At 45.2% G+C, this 26,791-nt stretch overlaps 1 protein-coding gene across 5 annotated transcripts; it reads left to right on the top strand.

The window, feature by feature from the left end:
* The first annotated feature begins 243 nt into the window (after positions 1 to 243).
* Positions 244 to 26,638, top strand: Pgap2 (post-GPI attachment to proteins 2). 5 transcript variants are annotated; one of them, XM_028781555.1, is made up of 8 exons: positions 244 to 403; positions 11,311 to 11,330; positions 11,912 to 12,023; positions 14,431 to 14,605; positions 24,173 to 24,425; positions 24,533 to 24,627; positions 25,186 to 25,294; positions 25,465 to 26,638. In XM_028781555.1, the coding sequence occupies exons 4-8, from the start codon at positions 14,441 to 14,443 to the stop codon at positions 25,593 to 25,595; spliced, it is 753 nt and encodes a 250-aa protein (XP_028637388.1). In that variant the 5' UTR covers positions 244 to 403; positions 11,311 to 11,330; positions 11,912 to 12,023; positions 14,431 to 14,440; the 3' UTR covers positions 25,596 to 26,638. The 5 variants fall into 5 exon arrangements, with proteins under 5 accessions (XP_028637388.1, XP_028637387.1, XP_028637392.1 ...); XM_028781554.1 differs by having other exon boundaries at positions 24,533 to 24,639; XM_028781559.1 differs by lacking the exons at positions 244 to 403; positions 11,311 to 11,330 and adding exons at positions 11,582 to 11,678; positions 19,436 to 19,608 and having other exon boundaries at positions 14,431 to 14,606; positions 24,533 to 24,639.
* Positions 26,639 to 26,791: the final 153 nt, after the last annotated feature.

The following is a 26,791-nucleotide window of genomic DNA, read 5'->3' as shown; positions in this document are numbered from 1 at the left end:
CCCCGGGCGCTCCGCCCTTGGCGGCCGGGCATTGGCAGGCCGGTCCGCCACTCGAGGCCCACACCGTTACTCATTGGGTGACGAGCCTTTTGAAACCGAACGTGAAGGCGGTCTCTGATTACGAGCAGAGGGGAAGAGGAGGGGCGTAAGGAATTGAGGGGAGAGGGGGAAAAAAAAAAGGAGGGACTATGGGGAGGGACGTGGAGTCCCACTCCCTCTGCGGCAACGGTTGGCTGAGAGAGGATCATGACGTCACACTGGGCCCCTCGAAGAAGGCTGGTGAGTGGCTAGAGTAGTGAGCAAACAGCAGTGACGTTGTGTCCAGACCCGCCCCCTTCCTTGGAGCGCGGAGACTCGCTACGGAAGCTCCGACCAATCAGAAGGAAGGCCCAAGGATGACATGGTAATTGTTCTACCCTTCTCTAGCTCCTGTCTCCGGGCAATAATGGGAAGGCTCCTTGACCACCTAGCTTGCACTTGCGGAGCTGGAGGACCTTTCCGGGAGACCCATCAGTCCACAGAGCTTGTGTGCAGACACTCCACTCCAGCGCAAACCAGCCCTCGAACACTTTTCCCCTCTGAATCTCTAGGGTAGACCTGAGCTATGGACTTGCCTTATAGTGCTTGATCCCAATGAAGGTTCTTGGCCCTTCAGCTTCAGCTGCACTTTCAGAACCTATACTTGTTCTGGATTTCTTGCGCAAATTTCTGGCTTTCTCCAGGACACATTTGGTAACCTTAACAAGTCGGGGTGAAGTTCAGGCAGTCTTGTCAGTTACTTTGTATCATACCTTGTTACTTTAAATCTTATTTATTTTCTGTTCTGTGCCTCCTCCCTACCCTGGTCTGGGTCAAAACTTCGTTTTCATTCTTTTGGTGTCTTTGCTCCTAGGACCTAGCTAAGAACAGAGGAGTGGGAATGTTCCAGAAACCAGACCTCTCTAATTATTGAGCTCTCACAGATAGCAGGAGCTGTGCTCAAAAAGAGGGTACATACTACCTCTCCACTACCTCTTGGGACATCAATATAGAACTGAAACGAGATTTTTTAAGAGTTTTAAATGATTCCCTCAAATAAAAACATCTTAAAGGGACTAGAGAGATGGATACGCTCAACGATTAAGAGCATCGACTGTTCTTCCAGCGGTCCTGAGAGTTCAAGTTCTAGCAACTACATGGTGGCTCACAACTGTCTATAATGGGATTTGATCCCTCTTCTGTCTGATGCTCTCGTCTGTCATGCAGGCATACATGCAAATAGAGCACTCATATACATAAATAATTCTTTTTTTAAAAAAACATCTCTAAAATGAAGTAATGTCAGGGCTGAAGATACAGGGCGTCCCTGGCCAGGTCTAAAGATTCAATCCCCAGCACCACATAACTCGGCATAGAGGGGCCTGTAGTCCCAGCGTTTGGGAGGTGGAGGTAGGAGGATCAGAAGATGACAAGATAGCTCAGGTAAACGCTTTCTGCCAAGCCCGGTGATGAGAGTCCATCCCTGGTTCTACATAGTGGAAGGAAAGAACTAGCTCCTGAAAATTGCTTTTTGACATTTACACACCCTCCATGCCACACACACCCACCCATAAGCACACATACAAAATAAACAAATGCAATACACATTTTATTTTTTATTTTTATTTTTTGTTTTTTGTTTTGGGTTTTTGGAGACAGGGTTTCTCTGTGTAGCCCTGGCTGTCCTGGAACTCACTCTGTAGACCAGGCTGGGCTCGAACTCAGAAATTCACCTGCCTCTGCCTCCCAAGTACTTGGATTAAAGGCGTGCGCCACCACTGCCTGGCACAATAAACATTTTAAATAAACTAGCGTGAAGATAAAATAAGACAGTAAATGGAAGAAACATGATATATTGTAGGTGTTTAGTATATACTTGAAAGAATAGTTAATATATAAATTACCTACCAGGAAAAGCTAGTTTGGGCCAGGCGGTGGTGGCGCACGCCTTTAATCCCAGCACTTGGGAGGCAGAGGCAGGCGGATTTCTGAGTTCGAGAGTTCGAGGCTAGCCTGGTCTACAGAGTGAGTTCCAGGACAGCCAGGGCTACACAGAGAAACCCTGTCTTGAAAAATCAAACCCCAAAAAAAGGTAGTTTGAACATCTATCTGTACCCACCATCCCCAAACCCCTCTGTCCAAACAGCCTGCTTTTCCATCATTCTTCCTTGCCTTTACTCTGAATCAGAAAGTCAGCAGGTGGTGTGTAATAGCCAAGATCTGTAACTGCAACTCTCAGGTAGCTGAAGCAGAATATGAAGCTGAATGCCACCCTGGAATATGTGAAACTCTTAAAAACAAAATCCTTAGAATTTTCTTTTTAGATCTTTACAATGGCTTTCTTGCCACCATCCCAAACATCTGATTTTTTGGTCCTTCAGTCTTCAAATGCAACTACATTTAAACCTGCCCTGGACATTTATGTTAGTGTCCTTAAGACTTGGCACATAATAGATGTACCTTACAATTTACATATTTGATGCATAGATGAGTGAATTATTGTTTTAGCAGCAAAAGAATAGAATTGTTGAACTTCAGGATCAGAAAACCCCCAGTTTAGATCCAGGCCAAACTATGATCATATGGGGAAAACTCCCAATGCCTCTAAACTTCTGTTTCCTTGTCTGTAAAATAAGGATAATTTTGTTTGACTTACAGACTATTGGGAGAATGAAATGAGAGGAGTATAAGATTTGATATGGTACCTGGTACACAGTATACCCTCAATAAGTGATAGATATATTTTATTCTCTAAAAATAGGACTGACCATTTTAAATGTTTTAAGGGATGGGTTTTGAAATGTGTCTTAAGTGAATCAGCAGGTGAGTATATTCATTCATTTAAAGTGTATAACTCGGGCTGGAGAGATGGCTCAGTGGTTAAGAACACTCTCTGCTCTTCCAGAGGTCCTGAGTTCAATTCCCAGAAACCACATGGTGGCTCACAATCATCTGTAATGTGATCTGATGCCCTCTTCTGGTGTGTCTGAAGACAGTGACAGTGTAGTCACATATATAAAATAAATAAAAATAAATAAATAAATAAATAAATAAATAAAGTGTATAACTCAGTAGTTTTTAAATATAATAAAACCATTGTACTATCATCTTAACTATGTGATTCCAGGACAGTTTTTATAACCTCCTTAAAAAGAAGCCCTACACCCTTTAATAATTGCTATGAACCTTTGCTCTTGAGCCCTAGCAAGCACTCATTAATCTCTTTCTTGCATTGACTTACTGTAGTTATTTAATGCAAATATAATCTATGGCTTTTGTGTCTGGTGCTTTCACTTCGGATAATGTTTTTAAAGTTCATTGGCATAGCTTGTATCAATATATCATTTCTTTTTATGGCTTAATATCCTATTATACGTGTATACCATCTTCTATGTACAAATCAGTTAATAGAAATTTGAGTTTCCACTTTTACCTATTATGGATAATACTGCTATGAACATTTGTATTCAAGATTTTGGTAGACATGTTTCTCTTGCGTTTATACCTAGGAGTTGAATTACTGTAATACGGGATGGATACATGGTAACTGTACTTAACTCCTTCTGCCACTATGTCAAATGCTTTTCTTATAATTTTTTTTTAGTGTTCTCAAGCTCTATAATTTTACTTGTTGATTTTTAATCACTGCTTTGTTTTTTTAAAAAAATATATTTATTTGTGGGTGTGATGGCACACACCTTTAATCGCAGCACTGGAGGCAAAGGCATGTAGATCTGTGAGTTTGAGACCAGCCTGGTCTACAGAGAAAGTTCCTGGACAGCTAGAGCTACACCTAGCTGTCCCGAAAAACTAAAAAAAAAAAAAAAAAAAATATTTATTTTTGGGGCTGGAGAGATGGCTCAGTGGTTAAGAACACCAACTGCTTTTCCAGAGGTCCTGAATTCAATTCTCAGAAATGACATGGTGGCTCACAGCCGTCTGTAATGGGATCTGATTCCCTCTATTGGTGTGTCTGAAAACAGTGACAGTGTACTCATATACATAAAATAAATCTTTAGAAAGAATATTTATTTTTGTGTCATGTGTTACAGGTGCTTGTGAGCCACCCTACATAAGTGTTGGGAACTGAGCTTAGTCTGTAGGATCAGTGTATACTCTTAATCCCTGAGCAATTTCTCCAGTCCCTATTGTATCATTTCTAATAGTAGTAGTAGGGTGTAGCAGTTGGTATTAGGAAAGATGTCTGGCTGACTCCTGGGTTAGCCGCCATGTTCCTGCACTAATGCCGGCACTGGCAGTGATCTCAGTGGCAGTCTCAGTGGCACAGGCCAAGGCCCTGAGACATGGCATGGCTGCTGCCTCTACCCGCTAACACTCAGCTTCCATGGCTTTTGGACTGACCCCTAGGCTAACCCTGCTGCCTCCAAGGCACTAGGCTAGCCCCATGCAATAACCACTATCCTCACTGTTAGATACCACAATACCCATTAACCCAGTAAATCAAAAGTCTTAAAGCTTATAGTTAACCAAACGGATTTATTTATTTATTTATTTATTTATTTTTTGGTTTTTCGAGACAGGGTTTCTCTGTGTAGCCTTGGCTGTCCTGGAACTCACTCTGTAGACCAGGCTGGTCTCGAACTCAGAAATCCACCTGCCTCTGCCTCCCAAGTGCTGAGATTAAAGGTGTGTGCCACCACTGCCCGGCAAGAAAGTTCTTTAGAACAATGAAGATTCTATTATTGTCTGGTTACTGGAATTAGATGGGTAGCCCCAGGGTGTGTTTATTTATTATTTTTTTCAAGACAACCCTACCTGACTTGGAACTCACTTTGTAGACTAAGGTAGTCTTCAGCTCACAGATGTACCTGTTTCTTCCCCCATGTCCTGAGATTAAAAGTGTGCTCTACCATTCCTGGATGACTTTTTTTAAGGGGAGAAGGGCTGAGATCAAAGGCATGTACCACCATGCCCAGCAAGTCTATTGTTATTTTTTGAGATTTTATGTTTTATGAGTATTTTACCAGAATGTATATCTATGCACTATGTGGGAGAAGTACCCATAAAGGCTAGAAGAGAGTATCAGATACCCTGGGACTGGAATTACTAATGATGCTAAGATGCCATGTGGGTGCTAGGAATTGATTTGCAGTCATCTGGAAGAACAGCCAGTGCTTTAATCACTAAGCAATCTCCTCAGCCCCAGAGTGTGGGCTTTAAAACCATCCAAGAAGGATGTCTTGATCCTGACAAAGATATCTGGGAAAGACAAAACTCATCAGTTAAGGAAGAGCCTGGTTTCCTTTGCCTTTCTGTGAGGCAGGGCCATTGTTGGGCCTAGATGTCTAGCATTGCCTGTGTCTCTGCCTTCTTTATCTCTTCACCTTCCCCAGCCCTACTCCCTTCATCACAGTCACTAGTAATTGCTTTCTAAAGGCCTATCTTGCAATTCTTAAAGTGCTGCTAGATTGTTTCAGTACAGTCCTTAAAACCCAGTTCAGTAAAGTTCATCAAATATTTGTTCTTACTCTATTCTTGTCCCTGCATTAGGCTGAAAGATCAAGCAATTAAGTGGGGATTGCCTCCTTAAACTAGCTTCTGAACACTTGAGAGACTGAGGCTGGTAAGTTGCTGTGTTTGAGACCAGCCTCGACTATATGGTAACTTCTAGGCCAGTCTGGGTCACAGATTGAAACTATCTCAAAAAATAAAAGAACTTCCAGAAAGGTTTGGGGGTCTAGACAAGGAATTCATTTGCTAATTTGTGGCCAGAATCTTAATAAAATGTGATAGCGACTTCTCTTCCCTTTCTCTCTGCCTCTACTACCCTCTTAACTCCCCTTCCATGCCCTGAATAAACTCTATTCTATACAAAACAAAACAAAAAACAAAAAAACAAAACAAAACACCTGATAGAGTGTTTCTAATGTCACAGATGTGGGAAACTAGGGTCTAAAATCTAATTGCTGAAGTAGAGGATGACCAGGTTACAAAGGCAGTTGAGCACCAGATTATCCCTGCTTATAAAAGCTATGGAGAGCTACTAAATAATTGATTAGCAGCAAAGAAGGGACATGATCATGTTTTAACAGGAGTCATGGTTGCTGTACACCTTTACTCCCAGCTCTGGAGAGCCAAAAATAAGCAAATCTCTATGAGTTGGGGCCAGCCTGGTCTACATAGTGAGTTCCAGGTCAGCCAGTACTAAAAGTGAGACCCTGCCAAGAATAAATAAATGGGGGCAATGGGTTGGGGCACCAATGTGGACTAAAAAGATGGCTTGATGGTTGAGAGCAGTTACTTGATTACTGTTCTTGCAGAGGACCTGGGCTCTCTTCTCATCACCCATATGATGGCTCATAACTTCCTTTCAAGGGGATCCAACACCAGCTTCTGCACAGACATGGTATACATGCATATACTTAGTCACACATACATGTACATAAAAATAAGCCTAAAAAATTAATCCTAAAGAATGTGATATTGGGTGTGATGGTAGATGCCTATTTTCCCAGTGTTAAGAGGCTAGGATTGCTTGAGTTTGAGGTCAGTCTGGAAGAGGAAACAAGTCAAGTCCAGCCTGGGATACACAGGGAAACCCTATCTTAAAGAGAGAATATATATGTGTGTGTATATATACACATATATACACACATATATATATTCTCCTGATGTAATTGGAGTCTGGTAGGCTTATTGCCTTAGTCTGCTAACCTAGGCCTAGTCCTGGAAGCTTCTAGCCTCTGTACAATCTAATTTAGGATTAGAATGTTTTCAGCTTCTAAGACTTGCTGCTGAATAATCCCACCCTTTATAGTTCTTTCTGAGCTCTGGCTGGCTGATTCAACTCAGTTGTTCTGACTCAAATTCCTCTCCAGAATGACTGTCTGAATCTGGCTTCTCTCTCATCTTCTGACTGAATTGATGTGCTTGGTTTCATACTAACTTTGGCAATATTTTCTAATCTTCTGGCTCCTTATTCTCTGGTTCTTTCTGTCTTTACCTGTGTCTATCTTGTTCTCTCTGCAACCTGTCTTTCTATCTTTCTGTTTTTGTTTTTTATTTTTATTTTTTTGTTTTGTTTTTTTGAGACAGTTTCTCTGTATAGCCCTGGCTGTCCTGGAACTCACTCTGTAGTGTAGACCAGGCCAGCCTCAAACTCAGAAATCCGCCTGCCTCTGCCTCCCGACTGCTGGGATTAAAGGCGTGTGCTACCACCACCTGGCGGCAGGCGGATTTCTGAGTTTGAGGCCAGCCTGGTCTACAGAGTGAGATCCAGGACAGCCCGGGCTGTAAAGAGAAACCCTGTCTCAAAAAAAAAAAAATTTTTTTTTAAAAAAAGCCTCATTATAGATAAACTTTGAGGGTGGTGGGGAATCAAGTCAGTGAAGAGTTCTTATAGGAATTCTTATAGGAAATCTTTTCTTTTTTATTATTTTATTTTGTGGATTGATATTTTACCTGTATGTATGTATGTGTACCATGTGCATGCTTTGTCCCCTAGGAAATCAAATAAGGGTGACAAATTTCCTAGAACCAGAATTACAGATAGTTATGAGTCACCACATAGGTGCTAGGAATCAAACCCAGGGTTTTCTGAAAGAGCAGACAGTGCTCTTAACTGCTGAGCCATCTCTTCAGCCCCGTGGGGCTGTTCTTGACACATCAGGCTATATTTTCTTTTCTATCCCCCACTTATTCACTGCCCCCATGCTACTGGGTGCTGAAATATCTTTGTGAACAGAGTTTGTTTGAAAGGGTGTGGTATGAGGGTGTGCATACGAAAATTGGATGATAACTGTGGATAAAACTGGACATCAGTGATGCTATTTAAGGCACTGCCTGTCTAGGGTATTTCCAGATATAAGCAAATCCACAGGAGAACAAGAGATACCAGAAAATATCAACCCCAACAGCTACTTGGACATTGAACAAATGCCAATTTAGGAAGCACTGAGTGCCTGCTTTTTGAGGGGAGACTGGCAGCTTAATTGCTCATTCATTTTCTAATGATTTTTTAAAAAAATTTAACATTTATTTATTGATGTGTGTTGGTGTGTGTGCGCACACACATACATGTGCCCAACTCATGTGTGGAGGTAAGAAAACAGTTAGTTTATGATTGGTTATCTCCATATCTCTCTACCACAGACTGAGGTGGTCATATTTGACAGCAAGTACCTTGCCATCTTGACACACATATTCCCCTCCCTTCTCCCTTTTATTTCCCTTTTGAGGCCCAACAATCAAGGCTGGCTTTAAATTTGCCACATAACCAAGGATGACCTTGAATTCCTGGTCCTCCTGCCTCTACCTCCCTACCGCTGAAATTACAGGCCACTGGCACCACACCTGTTAAATCACTTTTATCTGTATGATAGTTTTCACCAAATTTATCCATCTAGTTTATTAAGAGGGTCAAATGGAAGAATATTTATAGGTCTCTGGGATGTTGTAAGAACACACTCTTCCTGCTTCTCCTTACATAAACCAAATGGACAGAAATTTGCCTAGAGGGCATCATCCACTGCTGGGTTCAGAGAAGGCTTAGGGTGAGTTCCAACTATAGCTTGTATGTCTGGTTGCAACAGCCTTCACATATTGAGTACCTTCTGCTCAGCTGTCACTGTGTCTTACTTCAGTTCTCAAGGTACCCTTTGATATCCCTTAAGCCATTTTACAGACAAAGGAACAGACACGGAACTATGAGATGAATGGTCCTCCATACTGTACAGATCCCAAGGGAATCAAATGCAAGATCAGAAACCCTCAAGCCAGACACTGGGAGTAGTTTAGAGACTAGCCAACCGCAGCACATAGGGCCACAGGGACAGTGAGGAGTCTGCATAGAGAGCAAGCGTGAGGATGGGATGGAGCTGGAGGACACAAAACCCCAAGACAGGAAACAAACCTGAGACTGGGTAGACATGGTCATTTTAGTAAAATTTTACCAGTTTGTTTGCTCTAAAAACCTTAAGAATATGGTAAAGAGTTCAGTCAAGAAAAGTAGCTTCTGGGGCTGCGAAGGCTCATCTGGTAAAAAAAACTTACCTGATAACCAGAGTCTCATCCCTGGAAGAAGCATAACCATGGGAGTAATAGAGAACTAAATTCTGAGAGCCTTGCTCTAGCCTCCACATATAGACTGTGGCATGTGCAGGACACACACACATACACACAATCATATACACACAAAATTTTTTTAAAAGTGTAACTTTAGTGAGCTTGGTGGTGCACACCTGTAATCCACACACACTTGCTTTGAGATCAAGGCCATTCTGGACTACATAGTGAGTTCAAAGACTGCTTGAGACCCTGTTTTCAGAAAAAGAAAGAAAGAAGGAAAAAAAGGAAGGAAGGAAGGAAGGAAGGAAGGGAGGAAGGAAGGAAGGAAGAAAGAAAAGGGGATTGGTAAGACAGCTCAGTGTAGGTTAAAGGCATATGCTGGCAAGCTTAACAGTATGAGTTTGATCCCAGGGACCCATACAGTGAAGGAAGAGAGCTGACTCTCTAAGAATATCCTGTGATCTCCACACATGGGCCCTTCCCTTCCACCAATAATACAATTAAAAAATCACAAATTGGGCAAGTGGTGGAGCATGCCTTTAGTCCTAGTACACGGGAGACAGGGAAGGCAGAGCTCTGTGAGTTCTAGGCCAGTTCTATCTTTTAGAGCAAGTTCCAGGTCAGCCAAGGCTAATGTACAAAGAAACCCTGTATTGGAGGCAAAAAACTACAGATTGAAAGAAAGAAAAAGAAAAATAGTGTTTTATAGTAATCCACTTTTTCTCTAGACCTGGAGCTTCAGAGAGTGGGTTAAAAATGCATCTGTCTGGCTCACCTCCGTCATTACTCAGCCCAGTACCTGTCACAGAGAGGACCTAGGATGAGCAAACCAACAAGACTAAATCCAGGGAAAAGAGCTCTTGCCAGTTAATCAGCACGTTTGAACATCTGTTTTCCGTTCTCCAGTGTGGCAACTATAGCTATCCTGTGGGGTTGACTCTATATAGTGATTATTGGAATGACTTCGGGCACATGAGTAAGATGCCTTCTTTGGAGAGTTTTCTACTTGGTAAAGTGAGGATATTAATTCTATCTTGGTGAGGAACTTAGCTTAGTTGGTTGACTGCTTGCCCAGCATCCACCAAGCTTTGATTCCCAGCCATCCACAAACCATGGATTGGTGATACGCACTTGTAGTCAGTCCTATACTCAGAAGTGGAAGTAGAAGAAGAGGTAGTCATCCTTGGCTACATAGCAGGCTTGAGGCCAGTGTGGGCTACATGAGATTCTTGCCTACCTTTTTGAGGAAGAGGAGGAGGATACTATTTTTTACTTTGCAATGTGTGAATGCTGTTGGAGATTAGAGGACAACTTGTGGAAATCAGTTCTCTCTTTCCACTCTGCTATTTCCAAGGATTGAACTCGGGTTAAAGGCCTTGGTAGCAAGTACCATTAGCCACTGAGCTATCTCATCAACCCAGAGGTCTCACTGAACAAGCCATCTCACCCATTGGAGACTCAGTAGAGAGAGAGGAAAAAAAAAAGATCCACTTTATTTTTATGAGAATTAAATGAGTTAAATGCAAAGTAGCAATGTGCCTAGGATATACAGATTATCAGAATGTGTGATTATTACTGTGAGAATTTAAGTACAATTTAAGCGGTGATAACTGTCTGGCTCAGTAGTCCCACGTCTGCTGCAGTTGGTCCTGGCAATCCAAGATGTCTACAGGAGAAATTGTTGGTCCCATCACCCTCCTTCCGATTTTGGGTAGGATAGTCTTTTCCAGGACTATCTGTCTAGACCAGGCCAAAATGGGAAAAGAACACCGGGACCTGGTTTCTCCTCTTCTTCCTGTTCTTTTTTTTTTTTTGTGAAGAGCCCTAAAGCTGTGTCTGGCTGAACTCACCAACCACTCCACTCCCACCCACACCCACACCCCAGCCCTACCCCCACCCCAAGCCCCACCCTCACCCTCATCAGCGATGTCGGACTGGATAGGGCGCCATCTTCTGGTAAAAGGTGAGAACAGCTTTGGCCCTGAGTTTCTGGAATGGGCTTAGAGGATCTATCTGCAATGTGGCTTTTGGTTTATTTTTATTTTATTTTTTTATTTTTATTTTTTTAGCTCCTTTTGTTGGATGCTGTAGCTGGCCATAGGGAAACAAGTTTAAGAAAAAATAGCCAAGGCTGGGGCAAAATTGGCTTAATGTTTCAGAAGTGCAAAACTGGATAATTTGATTAAAATGAGCGTATAGGACTGGAGAATCGGGTCAGGTAATGAAAGAATTTGGGTCCCACTGAATTTTACCTTCTTTCAACAGGTGATGGCATGCAGCCAGAGGTAAGATGACAAGTGACTTATCCAACATGTCAAACTCATGTGTCCAGGGTCCCCTGACTGCACCCACGTTCTCAGAAATAGCTGGGACAGAGCCGACCTGGGGAGTACTTGGCTTCGGGAAACGCCAGATTATAAAGAAAGCCCGGAGTCCCGGTCCCCCAAAACGGGGAGGAGCCAGTGTAGAAACGGGCCCAGTTTCCTCTTTAAGACCCACCCCAGAGCGCTGGCCCCGCCTCACGCCGTTGCTGCTGCGACCCGCCCCCTTCCACTCGCCTCCGGGCCGGGCTGGGGCTCCCGGTTCCGAGCCCCTGGCTACGGGGTACGACCCCCCTAGCCACCACTACTTGGGTGAGTAAGGAGGGAGTGGCCAGTTCGGGCTACAGGGCAACGCCACTCCGGGAGCCCCGCCACGAGGTCTGGCCTCCGCAGGCCTGCGGTCTAGATTCCTGCCCGCCTTGTGCACACACTCAGAACCCCGGGAACTGCAGGCATCCAGATGCTAAACCGACGTCTTGCCTTTGCCCACTTGGTGGCAGGGGCTAGGTGTGCTGGGTCTAAAGACTGCCTAATTTATTCCGCAGGGCCTTCTGCTCAAGATCCCTCCAGGCACTGTGGATGGAGGCGTGGGGGAGCCTTGGAACCTCAGACTAGTTTTGAATCTCAGCTCTGCCAGTTACTAGCTTGTGGCTTTGAGTAAGTGGGGTTTTTTTTGTTTTGTTTTGTTTTGTTTTTTTAACTACCCTAGGACTCAGTTTCCTTTTCTGTGAAATGGAAACCCAGAAAACTGCACCTATTCCTAAAATAAACAGAACTAAGAGTTTGTATATCGAGTATTGAGCTCAGAATGTAGATTCTGACAGGAGTGTGGTAGTGAGACTTTAGGCACTTCGGATATGAAGTGGTGATACTCTACAAAAGCAGTTTTCAGAGCCCTGTAATCTCAGCAACAGGGAGGCAGAGACAGAAGTATTGGGAGTCTCCAGCAAGCCTGGGCTACACAGTAAGAGCCTTTCTCTGGAAGCGTGTACACAAACACATGCACACACAACTAAAATAAATCAGCTAGTGCCAGTAAAGAAGTTAAGGCTGCCTAGGAGCAGAGCTGAAGGTAGTGAGCTCTTCAAACTGAGATAGAGAGCAATGGCCATGGTAGAGGGGCCTCTGGAGTAATCTGAACCATGTGACTTCCTCTTGTACAATTTAAAACAGGCCCAGGATGGTTAGGTGACTTCTTCAAGGTCATACACAAGTAAAACGGAGACCAGGCACACTGCCAAGAAGTGGAACCAACTATCTTTTTTTTGTTTCTGACACTGTCCTTGAACCACCTCACTGACCCTGATTGGGGTAAGGTCTGTTCAAGCTTAAGGCCCCGACCTCAGTTAGAGGAGCCCAGTGGTTCCCAGGGGATACAGAGCGGCTGCCTTCGGGGAGGAGTATTAGGAGGAGGATTGGGTTAAATCTACTTCAAATAGAGTCTAGGTGTGGTCTGAGTGGGGACAGTACTCTTGTCTAGGGCCCTATCCAGAGAGTGGGTAGGATCTGGGAAGGTCATCAGTGCCACTTCCAACTTCCCAGGGAGATGCTTGACCAAATATTTATTGCCCCAAAGGGGAGGAAGAACTTGAGAACTTGGGTCAGGCTGCTCCATCTGTCCTGGCAGAAAGGTAGGCGGAAAGGCAGAGGAAAATGTGGAGGTGTGTCCACCTGTTTCTGGAATGCTAGGAGGCTAGCCTGAGATCAGAGTTCTATTTAAGGGTGGGGCCAGAAAGAGTCATGGTTTGAGACCAGAAAGGCCGGTTTATATGTATCTGGAGCCAGTTATAGTTTGGCACTAAGAAGCCTAAACTCTGAGAATGACTGTTCCCCGGGTTCAACTTTGAGGAAGAGACTCTCTGACTCTTGGTTTCTCCATTTTTACAATGGGAACAAGAAGATTGGCTCATGGGTATAGATATGTGGTATTTGTTTTCTTTTCTCTTTTGCTCACTCCAGTTCTAATCTGATCTTCCTGACTAGAGTTTAGAAAGGGATCAAGAAGATCAGAATTGAAATATATGACTCTTTGTGGACCCTATGTTTCCTTACTGCTGATCCTGTTTTACCTTTTCTTTTATACTCCTACACACCGAGAGGGGTTGGGCTAGGGCTATTACTTAGCTGTTGTAGTGCCTGACTTTAGAAACACACTCTCTCTTTCTATCTCTCTCTTTCATCTCATTCTCTCTTTATTTCTCTCTCTGGTTTCTTGAGACAGGGTTTTTCTGTGTAGCCCTGGCTATCCTAGTAATTGCTCTGTAGATCAAGCTGACTTCAAACTCACACAGATATACCCGCCTCTGCCTCCCAAGTGCTAGGATTAAAGGCATGCACTACCACTGCCCAGCAGACTCTTGTAGGAGGGAAAAATCAGTTTCAAGAGCCTTTACCTCATCTCAGGAGGCACTGGGTATTGGGAACCCACCAGAAGCTGATCAAGCAGCTCTGACCTGCATATAGCAAACCCAGGCTATCACTAGGCCTGATTCTGCAAAGTCTTTCACCCTTAGAGCACGTGAGGCTGCAGACAGGGACAATCATGGGATGGAGGTTCTATCAGTTTCTATGGAGTCCCCACTGCACTAGATTGCTATGCCTGCAATCCCAGAGCCTGGGATGGGCCTGAAGGTGCAGCAGAGCCCTGCACTGTGAGTAAAACAGTGAGAACTAAGAGGCTGGGCAGAGGCTTTGGGGTGGGCAGGTAGGCACAGGCCAGTCTGTCTACCAGTTGGTTTTAAGTTTGGTTCTTTAATCAGTGAAAGACTAGATAAACTAACTACTGCAGTACAAGGCCTTTCTAGACTGGAAGAGAGTTGAGAAGGCCTTCTAATCTGTTTCAAGTTTTATCTTAATATAGATGGAATTCATTGTCTTCCTTCAGAAACTGAAGTTGAGTGTTGCCTTGGGATTCTGAGTCTTCATCTGGGAAAGGAGCTGCCAAAGTTTAGGAGTCTCCTTAGACTTCCTCCGCTAAATTTTGGATTGAGCATGAGTGCTAGCATTATCACTGTGCCCTCAGCCCTGCTGCCTGGGGCCGTGACAACACACCTTCCATCCTTAGGTCTGACAAGATGTACCAGGTCCCACTGACACTGGACCGGGATGGGACCCTAGTCCGGCTCCGCTTCACTATGGTGGCACTGATCACGGTCTGCTGTCCACTTGTCGCCTTCTTCTTCTGCATCCTGTGGTCCCTGCTCTTTCACTTCAAGGAGACAACAGCTACACACTGTGGGGTAGGGCTTGGAGGGTACTGGTGGCTCATATTAACAGAGTTAGACAGTTCTCCTGTAGGCTCCATCAAATGTACTGGGCTACTGGGTGGTGATGGGTTGTTTGTAAATTGAAGTCTCATGAATTAGTTTCCTTTTACTTTCTATGAAAGTTATAGGAACTGAGGTTACTAAAGTTGGGCAGCCCCCAAACCCAGAACCTTGGCCAGGTATAGAGGTTCATGTCTTTAATCCCAGCACTAGGAAGTTAGAGGCAGGTGGAACTCTGAGGTCAACCGGATCTTCATAGTGAGTTCCAGGCCAGGCAGGGTTATATAGAAAGACCTTGCCTTAAAAATAAACAAAGAAATAAAAACCCAAAATCCAATTACTGCTTCATAGAGGAACAGATTCAGGAGCTCCAGGGTTTCCTAGAGGAGGGAGGAGGAGGAGGAGGATGAGACTGGGATAGAGGACATTGTAAGTTTCACAGTATGTCACTTTGGGCTTATGCCTGTGTCTGTGGGAATGCAATTTTGTGCATGTATGTGAGGAACATGTCTATATTTAATGGCCTCAAGAACAGTTGTATGTGTGAGAAAAACTGGAGACCTAGTTATGTGCATGAGTATGTTTTCTAGGGTGGGTCCCATGCCCTCTGAGGGTGCTTGAGCTATGCAAAGAGATTTGAGTCTCTCCACAGAGTATGAGAATAAATGTGGTAATACTTGGGTTGATGTCTGTTATGGTCCTCCTTTGCTGATCGACAGTGCTACCTGAGACCCAGAGAGTGCCAGTTTCTATGTCTATAGAGAGGTTGATGGTGCCTACCCTGCTCCTTTCTAAGACTAGGGTAGAGCTCCAAGTAGAGACAATATGGGAAGTTGGGTTGGGGAGTACAAAGGGTCCAAAACAGGATGAGGAAGAGAATGAGAAAGAATAAGAGATTATAAGGTTAGGAGGTGTATCAGGAGTTAAAGAGGCAGGGCCCTAGGTGAGGGAGAGCCTGGACATGGAGCTTAGCTAGCCTTAGAGAGAGCTTTGAAGACCCTTTAGATGACCCTCACCTCCTGTAAAAGACCATTTGCTCCAGAGGAAGTCTAAGTCTGGCAGAGGATTATGTCTGGGAGTTTGGGGTGATGGTGTTCTTCTTTTGTTCAATATGACTTGAAAGTTTTCTTTCTAATTTGTAGACATAATACTTGATGAGAGATAACAGAGGGGATAGAAAAACCAGAGGTGGTAGCTTGTGCATATAATCCCAGCAGCGGGGAGACTGAAGCAGGAGGACTCACTTGAAATCAAGGTCCACCTGGGCTAAAGAATGAAAGTCAGCCGGGCGGTGGTGGCGCACGCCTTTAATCCCAGCACTTGGGAGGCAGAGATACTCGGATTTCTGAGTTTGAGGCCAGCCTGGTCTACAGAGTGAGTTCCAGGACAGCCAGGGCTACACAGAGAAGCCCTGTCTCGAAAAACAAAAAAAACAAAACAAAACAAAAAAAACAATGAAAGCCTATACCCATACCCTCAAATAAATAAGTAAAAATAAATGGAAGGAACAGGACTGGGAGAAAAGAGAGTAGCAAGGTTAGCAGTTCTCAACCATGGGAAGGGGGGTCACATAGCAGATATCCTGCATATCAGATATTTACATTATGATTTATAAAGTAACAAAATCAGTTATGAAGTAGCAACAAAATAATTCTATGTTTGGAGGTCACTACACCATAAGGAACTATATTAAAGGGTTACAGCTTTAGGAAAGTTGAGAGCCGCTGAGCTAGGTGATCTAAGATCATTTCCTGCCTTAGTGCTGACTTCAGATAATGCACCATGTGTTCCCATTACCTAACTCCTGCCCATCCTGAAAATCCCTTCTCAGGTGTTTCCTCATCTGGAACACCTTGCCTGGCTCTTTGAGTCAAGCTTACCTCCTTCTTATAAGTGCCTACTGTTCTTGGTGTCACTGCTTACATTTCTCTCGTACCATATCTGTATCTGTCTTCCTCACCATACTGGCATCTTGGAGCATGAGAACAAACACTGCACTGAGTCAAAAAGTATGTGTTGAGTAAATAAATACAACTTCCCAGTCTAGAGCCTTGGGAAAGGAAGATAGTCCAAACAAAAATACAAAGTTTTTACAGCTTGTAAGTTAAACAGTACATTGTTTGCTCTACCCTTCAGGCTGGCCCTGAGGGCTAACGGGACCCATGACCTCAGCCTACCTGATACCTACTACCCACTCTTGGTATGCTAGTTAGGGAACTAAAGCATAGGTTAGTTGATGGCCTAGTGCCCCTAGGAATATTTCACCCCCACTCCCTGGGATTCTTCTGTTAGATACAATTGAAGCTTTTATTTATGCTTTGAGTTTCCTACCCAGAATATCCCAGGAAGGGCCAGCCCTAGGCATAAAGTAAGTAAGCCAGCTTAACACGTCACTCACTAATGACATCACATTTACTTTTACATCCCAAGTGACAGGGAACTCCCTCCTTCAAGTCACCTGTTTTAAGGAGGTTTAGTAACTAACAATGAACACACTTTAAAAAAAAAAGAAGGAGCAGCAGCTTAGATTGGGGGGGGGGCACTGTTTGAGACAAAGTCTCACTATATAGTTCTGGTTGGTCTACAACTTGTTATATAGAACAGGGTGGGCTCAAACTCACAGAAATCCACCTGTCTCAGCCTCCCAAGTGCTAGGATGAAAGACATACACTACTGTACTCAGCCAACATAGATTTTCTTTCCAATCCCTGCCCTGGTCTTGGCTCTGTTGTGACAGGCATGTAATTATGCTCTCCTCCTGGTTTTACATCAGTCCTGCATAAATGAGAAGACAGTAATGGAGACCCCTAAGTCCATCTGAGGAGTGTAGATCTTATTTTTGCAGGCGACCTTCCAGGATAGGGTCTCTAGGCTCCTGACAACCCTATGTCCTTGGACTGGATCCAGTTGTTAACTGTGTTGTCTTTATTGGGCCCAGATCTGGATAATTGGACTTTAGCTGGCCTGGGCAATACAGGCACAAGCAATACTATTTATTCCTATTGTTGTCAAACTGCTGTTGATGCAGCCCAAGCCACCATTAGCTATTTCTGTATGGATACTGGCTGGATACTGGTAGCCCATATTCAGTCCTGTCAAGAACTCTTTTGAATCTGATTCTATTTTATTTACTCTCTGTGTGTGTGTCTGTGTATGAAAGCACACGCACTCATTCCTGCATCTGCCATGGCACATATGTGGCAGTCAGAGGGCAGCTTTGTGGACTCAGTTTTCTTCTTCCGCCTTTCCATGGGTTCTGGGGATCTCATTCAGACCATGAGGGTGCATGACAAGGGCTTTTACCCTTCAGCCGTCTCACCAGCCACTTCATTCTCTTGACACAGGCTAGTCAGATCTCTTAGTGCATCTAAAAACATACCCAGTTATGTTCCAATAAAAAATGAGCCAGATCCCTTTTTTTCTTTCTCTTTTTCCCTTTCTAGAAACCTACTTGTCTCCCCTGGACACAATATTTAGAAAGATCTCCACCTCCATGCTTGGCAAAGAGGCTTAGTGGGCTGACCTTAGTCACTATCACTTCTTACAGTTGCACAGTGTTCTGGGATTTATGAGGTGGCCTTGTTGATTCTGAGAAGGCTGTGTGCCTGGGCAGGCATGGAGAACTTGGCTTTGTGGGCGGAGGGCAGGCCCTGAGGACCTGGGGGTGGGACCCTCTGGTCCGGAGCAGTTTCAGTCTGGCTGCAGTCCTCAATCCCATCCCAGGATTCTGTAGCACCCAGTGTAAGTATTTCTTGATCACTCTCCCATTCCACCGGATTCCTGATGAAAAGCTAGTCTGGTGGACTGGGTTCTACTTCCTCCTTAATGGGAGGAAGTATGGAATCCAAGGAAAGATTTGGTCCTAGGCCTTTTATTCCAAAGCTAGATCTCTGCCTCAGCTTGCCCCTAAAGGAAGCCTTGGAATAGCCATGGTGATCAGGGTCATAGGGACTATGGGGGAGGGGAGGCTAACTTACTTCTGTGCCAGGAGGGAAGGAGTGAGAAAGGCCAGCTTCTTGGTGTGTATTTAACCTGGATAGAGGCTTCTTGGGTTTGACTCAGTATACTGAGCTGAAGCTGAAGGGAGAAGGTTCTCAAGACCCTCATATTCCTCCCAGTTTTTAATTGGATCAGATATAGTCTTCTCAGAGGGGAAAGGAATGGACATTTAGGTTCCACAGAATCAGAGTGCTGCTGACCTGTGGCTTGGCTCATTTAGAGCCTGGGGGTGGAATGGTTGGTAACTTGTAGTTCTGTCGAAATGGGTTCTAGGACATTGTCATTGTTCCTAGTTGAACATGGGTAAGAAGGAGGAATGTGATCAGACAAGAGTCCGTGGGAGGTCTTAGCTAGTCTGAGCCAAAGGTCCCTAATTTAGAGCCTTAAACTGCTAGGTAGCAAGAGGCGGTAGTCCAGGCGTTTGGTTCTGGTATAGTTCTGTGCCTTTGTCTCTTCTCGTGTGTGATGGGAATAATAACTTTTCTACTTCTGAACCTTCTCAGTTGCTGTGAGGATGGTGATTGTGAAATGACGCCCTCACAGTTCCAGTGTTCAGGCCCCTGGCATCCTCTATTGTTTAGGCTCTTTAAAAGGTGGAACTGGAGTATCAGTGTGCCATAGTTCCTGAGAGCTGTCCCTGCCTGTCTCTGTCCCTTCTGTCCCATCTCTCTTCATCTTCTTCCTTTTCTGCCCTTCCTTCCATTTACCTTCTGGCTTTCCTTGTGCCAGCTCTGGAAAAGGCTCTACTTCCCCAGGCCCAGGTATCCTACCAGGCCCCAAGTTGTGCCCCTTGCCTTGCTTGGACCACTCCTTACAGGATGTTCTCTGCGGCCTTGGACCCCGATGGGACCGTGTTCCGGCTCCGCTTCACAGCCTTTGTCTGGTGGGTCATCACTTTTCCCCTGTTTGGCTTCTTCTTCTGCATCATCTGGTCTCTGGTGTTCCACTTTGAGTACACGGTGGCCACTGACTGTGGGGTGAGTTCCAGCATCCCAGCACCTGGGGGAGGGGCAGGGGCAGGGGCAGGGGTAGGGGCAGGGCAGGTTATGAGGTAGTGGCAAGGGAAGAATCAGCAAGTAGGTGAGAGGTGGAGGGTCAGTGAAAGGAAAGTGACAAAGGGTTGGGGCTGAGGCAGGTCAGGGTGAATGGAGAAATGAGAGGCAGGGACTCTAGGTTGGAAGAGAATTACAGAAACTACAGAGGAATTGGAGCAGAGTGTGGTGAGTGTGAGGGAGTCAGGGGAAAGGGAGCAGCTGCAGCTGGGGAGGATTGGTCAGGAGAAGGAGGAAGAAGATGCTAAAGAAAAACTAGATTAGAGGAATAGAGAGACTAAGGATGTATAAGAGGCCAGGAGCCAGGATAAGTAACAAGTAGTTTTATCTCAGATTAGGGGATCCCTAATTGGATCTCTGTTCTGCAATCTTCAAGTTTTGTTTCTCTACTGGCAGTCTTAGGCCCCACAACCCGTGTCCACTCAGGCCAGCTAGAAACAAGGGTAGACTTCCTGCTTCCCAGAGCTCTACTAGGTCTTTTCTGAGGCCTCAGAAAAGGTACAAGCTGTATGTCAGATAGCATCTAACTCACACACGAGACGGTCCTTGGGGACAGTTATAATATAGTGCGTTTTATTTATTTATTTATTTATTTATTTATTTATTTATTTATTTATTTATATCTGTGTGTATGTGCACATGAGGGCAGCTACCATGTGAAGCCAGAAGAAGGCATCAGATCCTTTGGAACTAGAGTAACAGGTAGCTGTGAGCTGCCTGAGGTGGGTGCTGGGAACCTAACTGGTGTCTTTTGGAAGAGCAGCAAGTGTTCCGAACTGCTGAGCCATCTCCTGACCCTTAATTGGGATTCTTATTGTGATAAAAGGGAATTCAGGGACTGTAGGGCTCAGAGGAGACATTTAACCTAGCTTAGATACTGAAGACACCTTTCCTGAAGGAGAGAACTTTGTTGCTGGACTGTGTGGAGGTGAGAGAGGATCATTGTGAATGCCAGGCTAACAGCTGAGGAAAGATTTTAGCAGTAAGAGCTGTGATCAGGTCTGTACTTTAGACGTTCATTCTAGCTTCTGACTGGAAAAAGGATAGGGATCAAGAACCAAGGCTTGTGGTGGTGGCATACACCTTTAATCTCAGTACTTGGGAGGAGGAGGCAGGTGGATCTTTGTGAGTTCAAGGCCAGCCTGGTCTATAGAGTGAGTTTTAGGCTTACCAGGACTACACAGAGAAACTCTGCCTTGAAAAAACAAAACAACAAAACAAAAAGAGAGGACTGTGGGGCTGGAGAGATGGCTCAGTGGTTAAGAGCACTGACTGCTCTTCCAGAGGTCCTGAGTTCAATTCCCAGCAATCACATGGTGGCTCACAACTGTAATGAGATCCAATGCCCTCTTCTGGTGTGTCTGAAGACAGCTACAGTGTAAATACTAGTACAGTGGCCCATGCTGCTGGAGACCAGTGCCAAGACAGAGATTGTGAGGACACAGATAAGAGAGTGGAGCCCGGAGGAGGAGTAACTAGGCTCATCAGGAGCTGGAGTTCCTGTCAGGTTGATAAGGAGTTGAGGACAAGAAGGTAGATAAGCCTACTATAATGTGTGTGTGTGTGTGTGTGTGTGTGTATCTGTGTGTATCTGTGTGTGTGTGTGTCTGTGTGTGTGTGTGTCTGTGTGTGTATGTGTGTGTGTGTCTGTCTGTGTGTGTGTGTGTGTGTGTTGGTGGGGGGGCTTTTGCCTGAGGCCAGATTTATTCTTTAATGGAATAAAGTGATAAAGAGTTCGTGTGTGTGTCTGTGTGTGTGTCTGTGTGTGTGTGTATGTGTGTGTGTCTGTCTGTGTGTGTATGTGTGTGTGTGTGTCTGTCTCTGTGTGTGTGTGTGTGTATGCACTAGAGGATAACCTTAGGATACTGTATCTCAGGAGCCATCCACTTTGTTTTTTAAGACAGTCTCATTTGGCTAGGCTGGCCAGCCAGTGGGCCCCAAGGATCTTCCTATTTTTGCCTCTTTAGCACTGGGATTATAAGTACATGCCATTGTGCCTGGCTTTTTCTTTTTCTTTTAAACCTGGGACCTATGGCTCAAACTCAGGGTCTAATGCTTGCACAGCAAACATTTTACTGAGCTATCTTTCCAGTCCCTGGTTAGGGGATTTCTTGAAACTTTCCCTCTATGAGTTTCTGATCTACTTCCCTATTAGAAGGGAATCTTTGCCCATCAGTGCTTTTAGCTCTGGTTTTTCAGGGATATTTGGAGTGAACTGTGTATATTTGGTGTCTGGTAGTTTCAGAGATTGTTGTTGGCACAGCTAGTGAATTAGGGAGATTTAATTGCTGGAGAAGGAGTGGAAATATGTATTTACCTGATGATATGTGTATATTTGTATCTGATGGATGAGGCAGTCCCTGCTCTTAAAATCCTGCCTCATCTTTAATCTGAAAGAAGCGCGTGAGGGCAGCCTGACAGTCACTAGCCCTCTTTTGCTCTCAGTCAGTAGCCTTCAGATACTGGTCCGATTCCCTGCTAAGTAGCTGAGCTTGGGAAGTTGTCTTCAGAATGAATATTCCTGGAAGGTCCCTCTAAACACTCAGGGCATCAGAGAGGCTGTAAAGGCAGGAGAAGAGGTCCCATTCACTGTCTGGTGCTGCCTTTCCCTGTAAGTGGTTTTCTCAGACTCAGAAGTCCTGTGGTTCACAGCCTTTTCTCATGCTTTTCAAGGAAGCCATCATTCTTATACCCACTGTGTGCCTGACACTGCAGATGGTCTGCACCCTGCAAAGCCAGCTATACTGGCACATGCTTTTAATCCTAGCACTCTCAGGTGAATTTGTGTGAGTTCAAGACCAACTTGGTCTACATAGCAAGTACCAGACCAGCTGGGGCTTCTCAGTGAGACTCTTAATTAATTAAATAAAATTAAATGAATCCCCGTATAAGATAGATGACATTATAATCATATTGCCAATGAGGCCACTGGGGCTTGGAGAGGTGACAGGCCTTACTCCAGATCCCCTAGCTTATAAAGTCAGAGGTGGGATGCAGATCCAACTTTTAGAGCAGCTTCTCTGAGAACTCCGCACTTGGCTTCCTCTGGCAGTGCTCTGGTGGCTGTGAAGTCTCTGGCTGGCCTACCCCATTCCCGGGGAGCTCCCTCCAGCATTACCCACTATCCCAACAGTCCAGAGGCTCATTCAGCATCACTAGAAGAAAGAAATGGAGTTTCCAAAAGTATTTCTGAAGACCTAAAGACTGGACATTTCAGACTTAGAGCAGAGTTGCTAAGTTGCTGGGCTCTTACGGTGTCCTGGCTGTTGTTAAGAGTCTGAAAGTGTCTGTACAAAGTGTGGGTAATGGGTTGGCAGCTTCTTGTATTGGAATCCTTTACACAAGGAACTCTTACCTTCCAGACCTGCATGTCACACAATTTTACAATGAGTCTATGTGTGTTAAAATTTACAAAGCACTGTCATGCAAGAGATCCTTATCCTATCCCCTGGGTTTGCCAGGTCCGTCTAAACCACTGTTCACTTGCCCCCATCCTCTTGCCTGTCAAACAAATAACGAGTCCTTACAGCTCTGTGAATGTTACCTTCCTGTCTTTCATGAAGCCTAAGGAGTGAGACTACAGCTTCTCACAGAATGAGGAGTTCCAGGCACTTGAAAAGGATGGTTAGAAGAAGTACACAGGGACAGGGTCATTTTCCTTTCTTTCTTTTGAGACAGGCTTCTTGGTAGTCCTGGCTGGCCTAGAACTCACAGAGATTTGCCTGCCTTCGTCCCTGCTGAGATTAAAAGTGTACATCACCATACCCAGCAGAGCTGTTTTCTTAGAATATATCAGGAGATCCCTTTCTTTTTCTTTCTTTCTTTTTTGTTTTTGTTTTTGAGACAGGGTTTCTCTGTGTAACCCTGGCAGTCCTGGAACTTGCTCTGTAGAACAAGCTGTCCTTGAACTCAGAGGTCTGCTGTCTCTGCTTCCTGAGTGCTGGGATTAAAGGTGTGCAACACTACTGCCTGGGTAGATCCCACTTCCTTATACATGATCACATGGTTAGGCTGAGGATTACCTGTAATTCCTGGCTCCCCTCTGGATCTCATAGCATCCTCTACACATTGATGCACCTGCCTAGGGGAATGAGTGGAGCCGGAAGCAGTGAGAGGAACAGCTCAGCAGGACTTTCCAAAGAAAGTCCGGAAGGTCTGTGACTCATCCTGGTCTTTGGGACTCAAACCTGGAATCTTGGGATGCCCACACAGCCTTCTTTATCCAGGCACTGCCCCAGCTATCAGCAGGAGAACCTGCTCAAATGTGCAGTTTCAAGAAAAATGGAGATAGTCACCTTACCCTTGTCTAAATCCCAGACAGACTAGGGAATGAACATGTTAGTCCTGGGTTCTAGAAGTGGAAGGCTTGGGAGGGCACCAGAAGGAGAACTTGGAAGAGAAGGGAGTGGTTTTGATGGATGGGGAGAAGGCTCTCCTGGTGGGCTGGACCAGCAAAGGGGATGCCTAGACACCTGGATTAACTCCCTAGGTGCCCAATTACCTGCCATCAGTGAGCTCTGCCATTGGTGGGGAGGTTCCCCAGCGCTACGTGTGGCGTTTCTGCATTGGCCTGCACTCGGCACCCCGCTTCTTGACAGCCTTTGCCTATTGGAACCACTACCTCAGCTGTGCATCCCCATGTCCCGGCTATCGCCTTCTCTGCCGCCTCAACTTCAGTCTCAATGTGGTGGAGAACCTCGCGCTGCTCGTGCTCACCTACGTCTCTTCCTCTGAAGACTTCAGTGGGTGCCTGGATAAGGGAGGGGTGAAGGGAACGGGAAGCGGGCGCAGCCCTCTATCCTACCTACCTAAGGGTGAGAGTGGTGTCCATCCTCCTCTCTTTCTCCAGCCATCCACGAAAATGCTTTCATTGTGTTTATCGCGGCATCCCTCAGTTACATGCTTCTCACCTGCATTCTCTGGCGGCTGACCAAGAAGCACACAGTAAGTCAGGAGGTACGGTCTACCCCTACTGGGCACTAGGAGGCCCAGAAGAAAAGGACATCTGTCCTCAGGATGTGGGAAATAACAGGTGACAAAGGACTTTTTAATAGGACATGGGGCTTTGGGCTGAGGCTGGGAGAGTGGAGAATGGTTGACTCATCCGTTTGGGTAGTCCTGGAGAATGCATGAGGCTGGAAATGGCCAAAATCAAGGGTATCAGCCATGCCGAGCGTGTTAGAAACACCATGTCAGTGGACAGGTTTGTAATAACCTCAGCCACATGTGGCCTTTCTTTGCCACATAGAAACTGAAAGGGTTGGGTTGGTGGGTGGAATTCACGTGGGAGGGGCAAAGGCAAGCACTATTCCTTGGCTTTGTTGTCCCCCAGCCCCTAATTACTCATCATTTTTGCTGCCCCTGCCTGTACTCCCCCTTCTAAGACCATCTTGACAACTAGTGGGGGTGGGGAGGCCCAGCCTTTAGGAACTGAGTCTAAGATAGAAGCCCACCAATATATACCCAACAAGCTGCAGAGTGATCAGATAGCCTATCCTCTAGGATCGCAAGTCCTACAGCTGGAAACAGCGGCTCTTCATCATCAACTTCATCTCCTTCTTCTCGGCGCTGGCTGTCTACTTCCGGCACAACATGTATTGTGAGGCTGGAGGTGAGGCCAGGCTAGGATCTGTAAATAAGTGACTTCAGAACAACGGTGTGGTTTTGGTAGTGGGCAGCGGTCTTGGGCACTGGCTGTCACTGTCTGGCAATGTGATTATTTAAGAAGCCACTAGAGGGTAAATCAGGAGGTTCATGATGTTCCTTGTGTCCTCATAACAGTGTATACCATCTTTGCCATCCTGGAGTACACTGTTGTCCTAACCAACATGGCGTTCCACATGACAGCCTGGTGGGACTTCGGGAACAAAGAGCTGCTAATAACCTCTCAGCCTGAGGAAAAGAGATTCTAACCCTTTCTCTGATGCTGGAAAACAAGAAACCACTCTGGCCTTCCCTATCTCCATGACCTCTCTGGGCCCTTCTCAATCTGGGGACTGGGAGAGAAGAGCAGGAAGGGGTATGACAAGGCCGACCCCAGCACTGCTGACTTCTCCCCACTACTCATGGGGATCTTCAAGAAGCATCACCATTCACTGAAAGGTCCTATAAAACTGAGCTGGCAGGAAAGCTCCACCACTTGGTGCTAAAAACAGTCCTGAGGTTCATGACTACCTAGTTTTTGACCTTTATATAGAAACTTTTCACCCAGGTTAGGGTCCAGAGCAATGGCTGCTACCTGAAGATCATAGCTGTTTCTGCCTGGTCATTCATCTGACTAAATGTGTCTAGTAATCTACCATGCATACCCAGAGTGTGTATACCCAAGTGGTAGTTCCACAAATTTGCACAGGTGTTCTAGATGTACCCTCTTCCCCTTCAGCTCATCGTGTTCCTGTGTGACTGGGGGAAGTATGTTGTATGATTTCTAAGGGCTCTGTCTCTGAGGTCATCCAATGGAAATAGTGTTGTGCTTTGTGCTTGACAGATAACTTGTCCCAGAAGAAGCATCAAATGTAGGATATATTTTTTTTTTCCCATCTAAAACCTCTGGCTCTTTGGAATATGTCTGTAATCCCAGCATGCTAGAGGCTGAGATGGGTGGACTGCTTCAGGGTCCATGCCAATCTGGGCTACACAGTGATGGTGGCACATGCCTTTAATCCCAACACAGCAAAGATAGGAAAATATCTGTTGAGTTCAAGGCTAACCACGGCTATACAGTAAGACCCTGTTTCAGAAAATAATAATAATAATAATAATAATAATTAACCCTAAAATCACAGGCTTATAAGACCTTTCCCTCCTTTGACAAGAAGGGAGGGGTCAGAGGTAATTTCCCTCCTCCAGAATGGGTTCCTTGGTTTTCCTTTGTCCTCTCCACTGTCCCAGATCCCCAGCTTTTATTTGTATATTTTATTTCAAAGGACAATAAATTGTTTTCTTTTGCCAACAATCTGAGGTAGGTATGTTACTCCTGGGACTCATTTCTACATGGGAACTGCTGTGAAGAACGGGCTCCAGAATGGAAAGGTGAAATCTACAGCAGCTCTACAGTCTACAGTTATTTCATCTGGTATTTCCCTTACCCCTGCTACCTAGCATTTCC

Source organism: Grammomys surdaster, unplaced genomic scaffold (genome assembly GCF_004785775.1).
Source record: "Grammomys surdaster isolate TR1022 unplaced genomic scaffold, NIH_TR_1.0 458, whole genome shotgun sequence".
Lineage (NCBI taxonomy): Eukaryota > Metazoa > Chordata > Mammalia > Rodentia > Muridae > Grammomys > Grammomys surdaster.
Note: the sequence above shows the minus strand (reverse complement) of the source record. Positions and strands in the feature narration are given on the sequence as shown.

What these genes read in the sequence shown, in the direction of transcription:
- Pgap2 (XM_028781559.1), top strand. Translation starts at nt 14,441, where the DNA reads ATGTACCAGGTCCCACTGACACTGGACCGGGATGGGACCCTAGTCCGG. An exon ending in AACAGCTACACACTGTGGGG is followed by an intron (nt 14,607 to 19,435) that starts TAGGGCTTGGAG and finishes GCCTTGCTTGGA; the next exon opens with CCACTCCTTACAGGATGTTC. An exon ending in CGGTGGCCACTGACTGTGGG is followed by an intron (nt 19,609 to 24,172) that starts GTGAGTTCCAGC and finishes TTAACTCCCTAG; the next exon opens with GTGCCCAATTACCTGCCATC.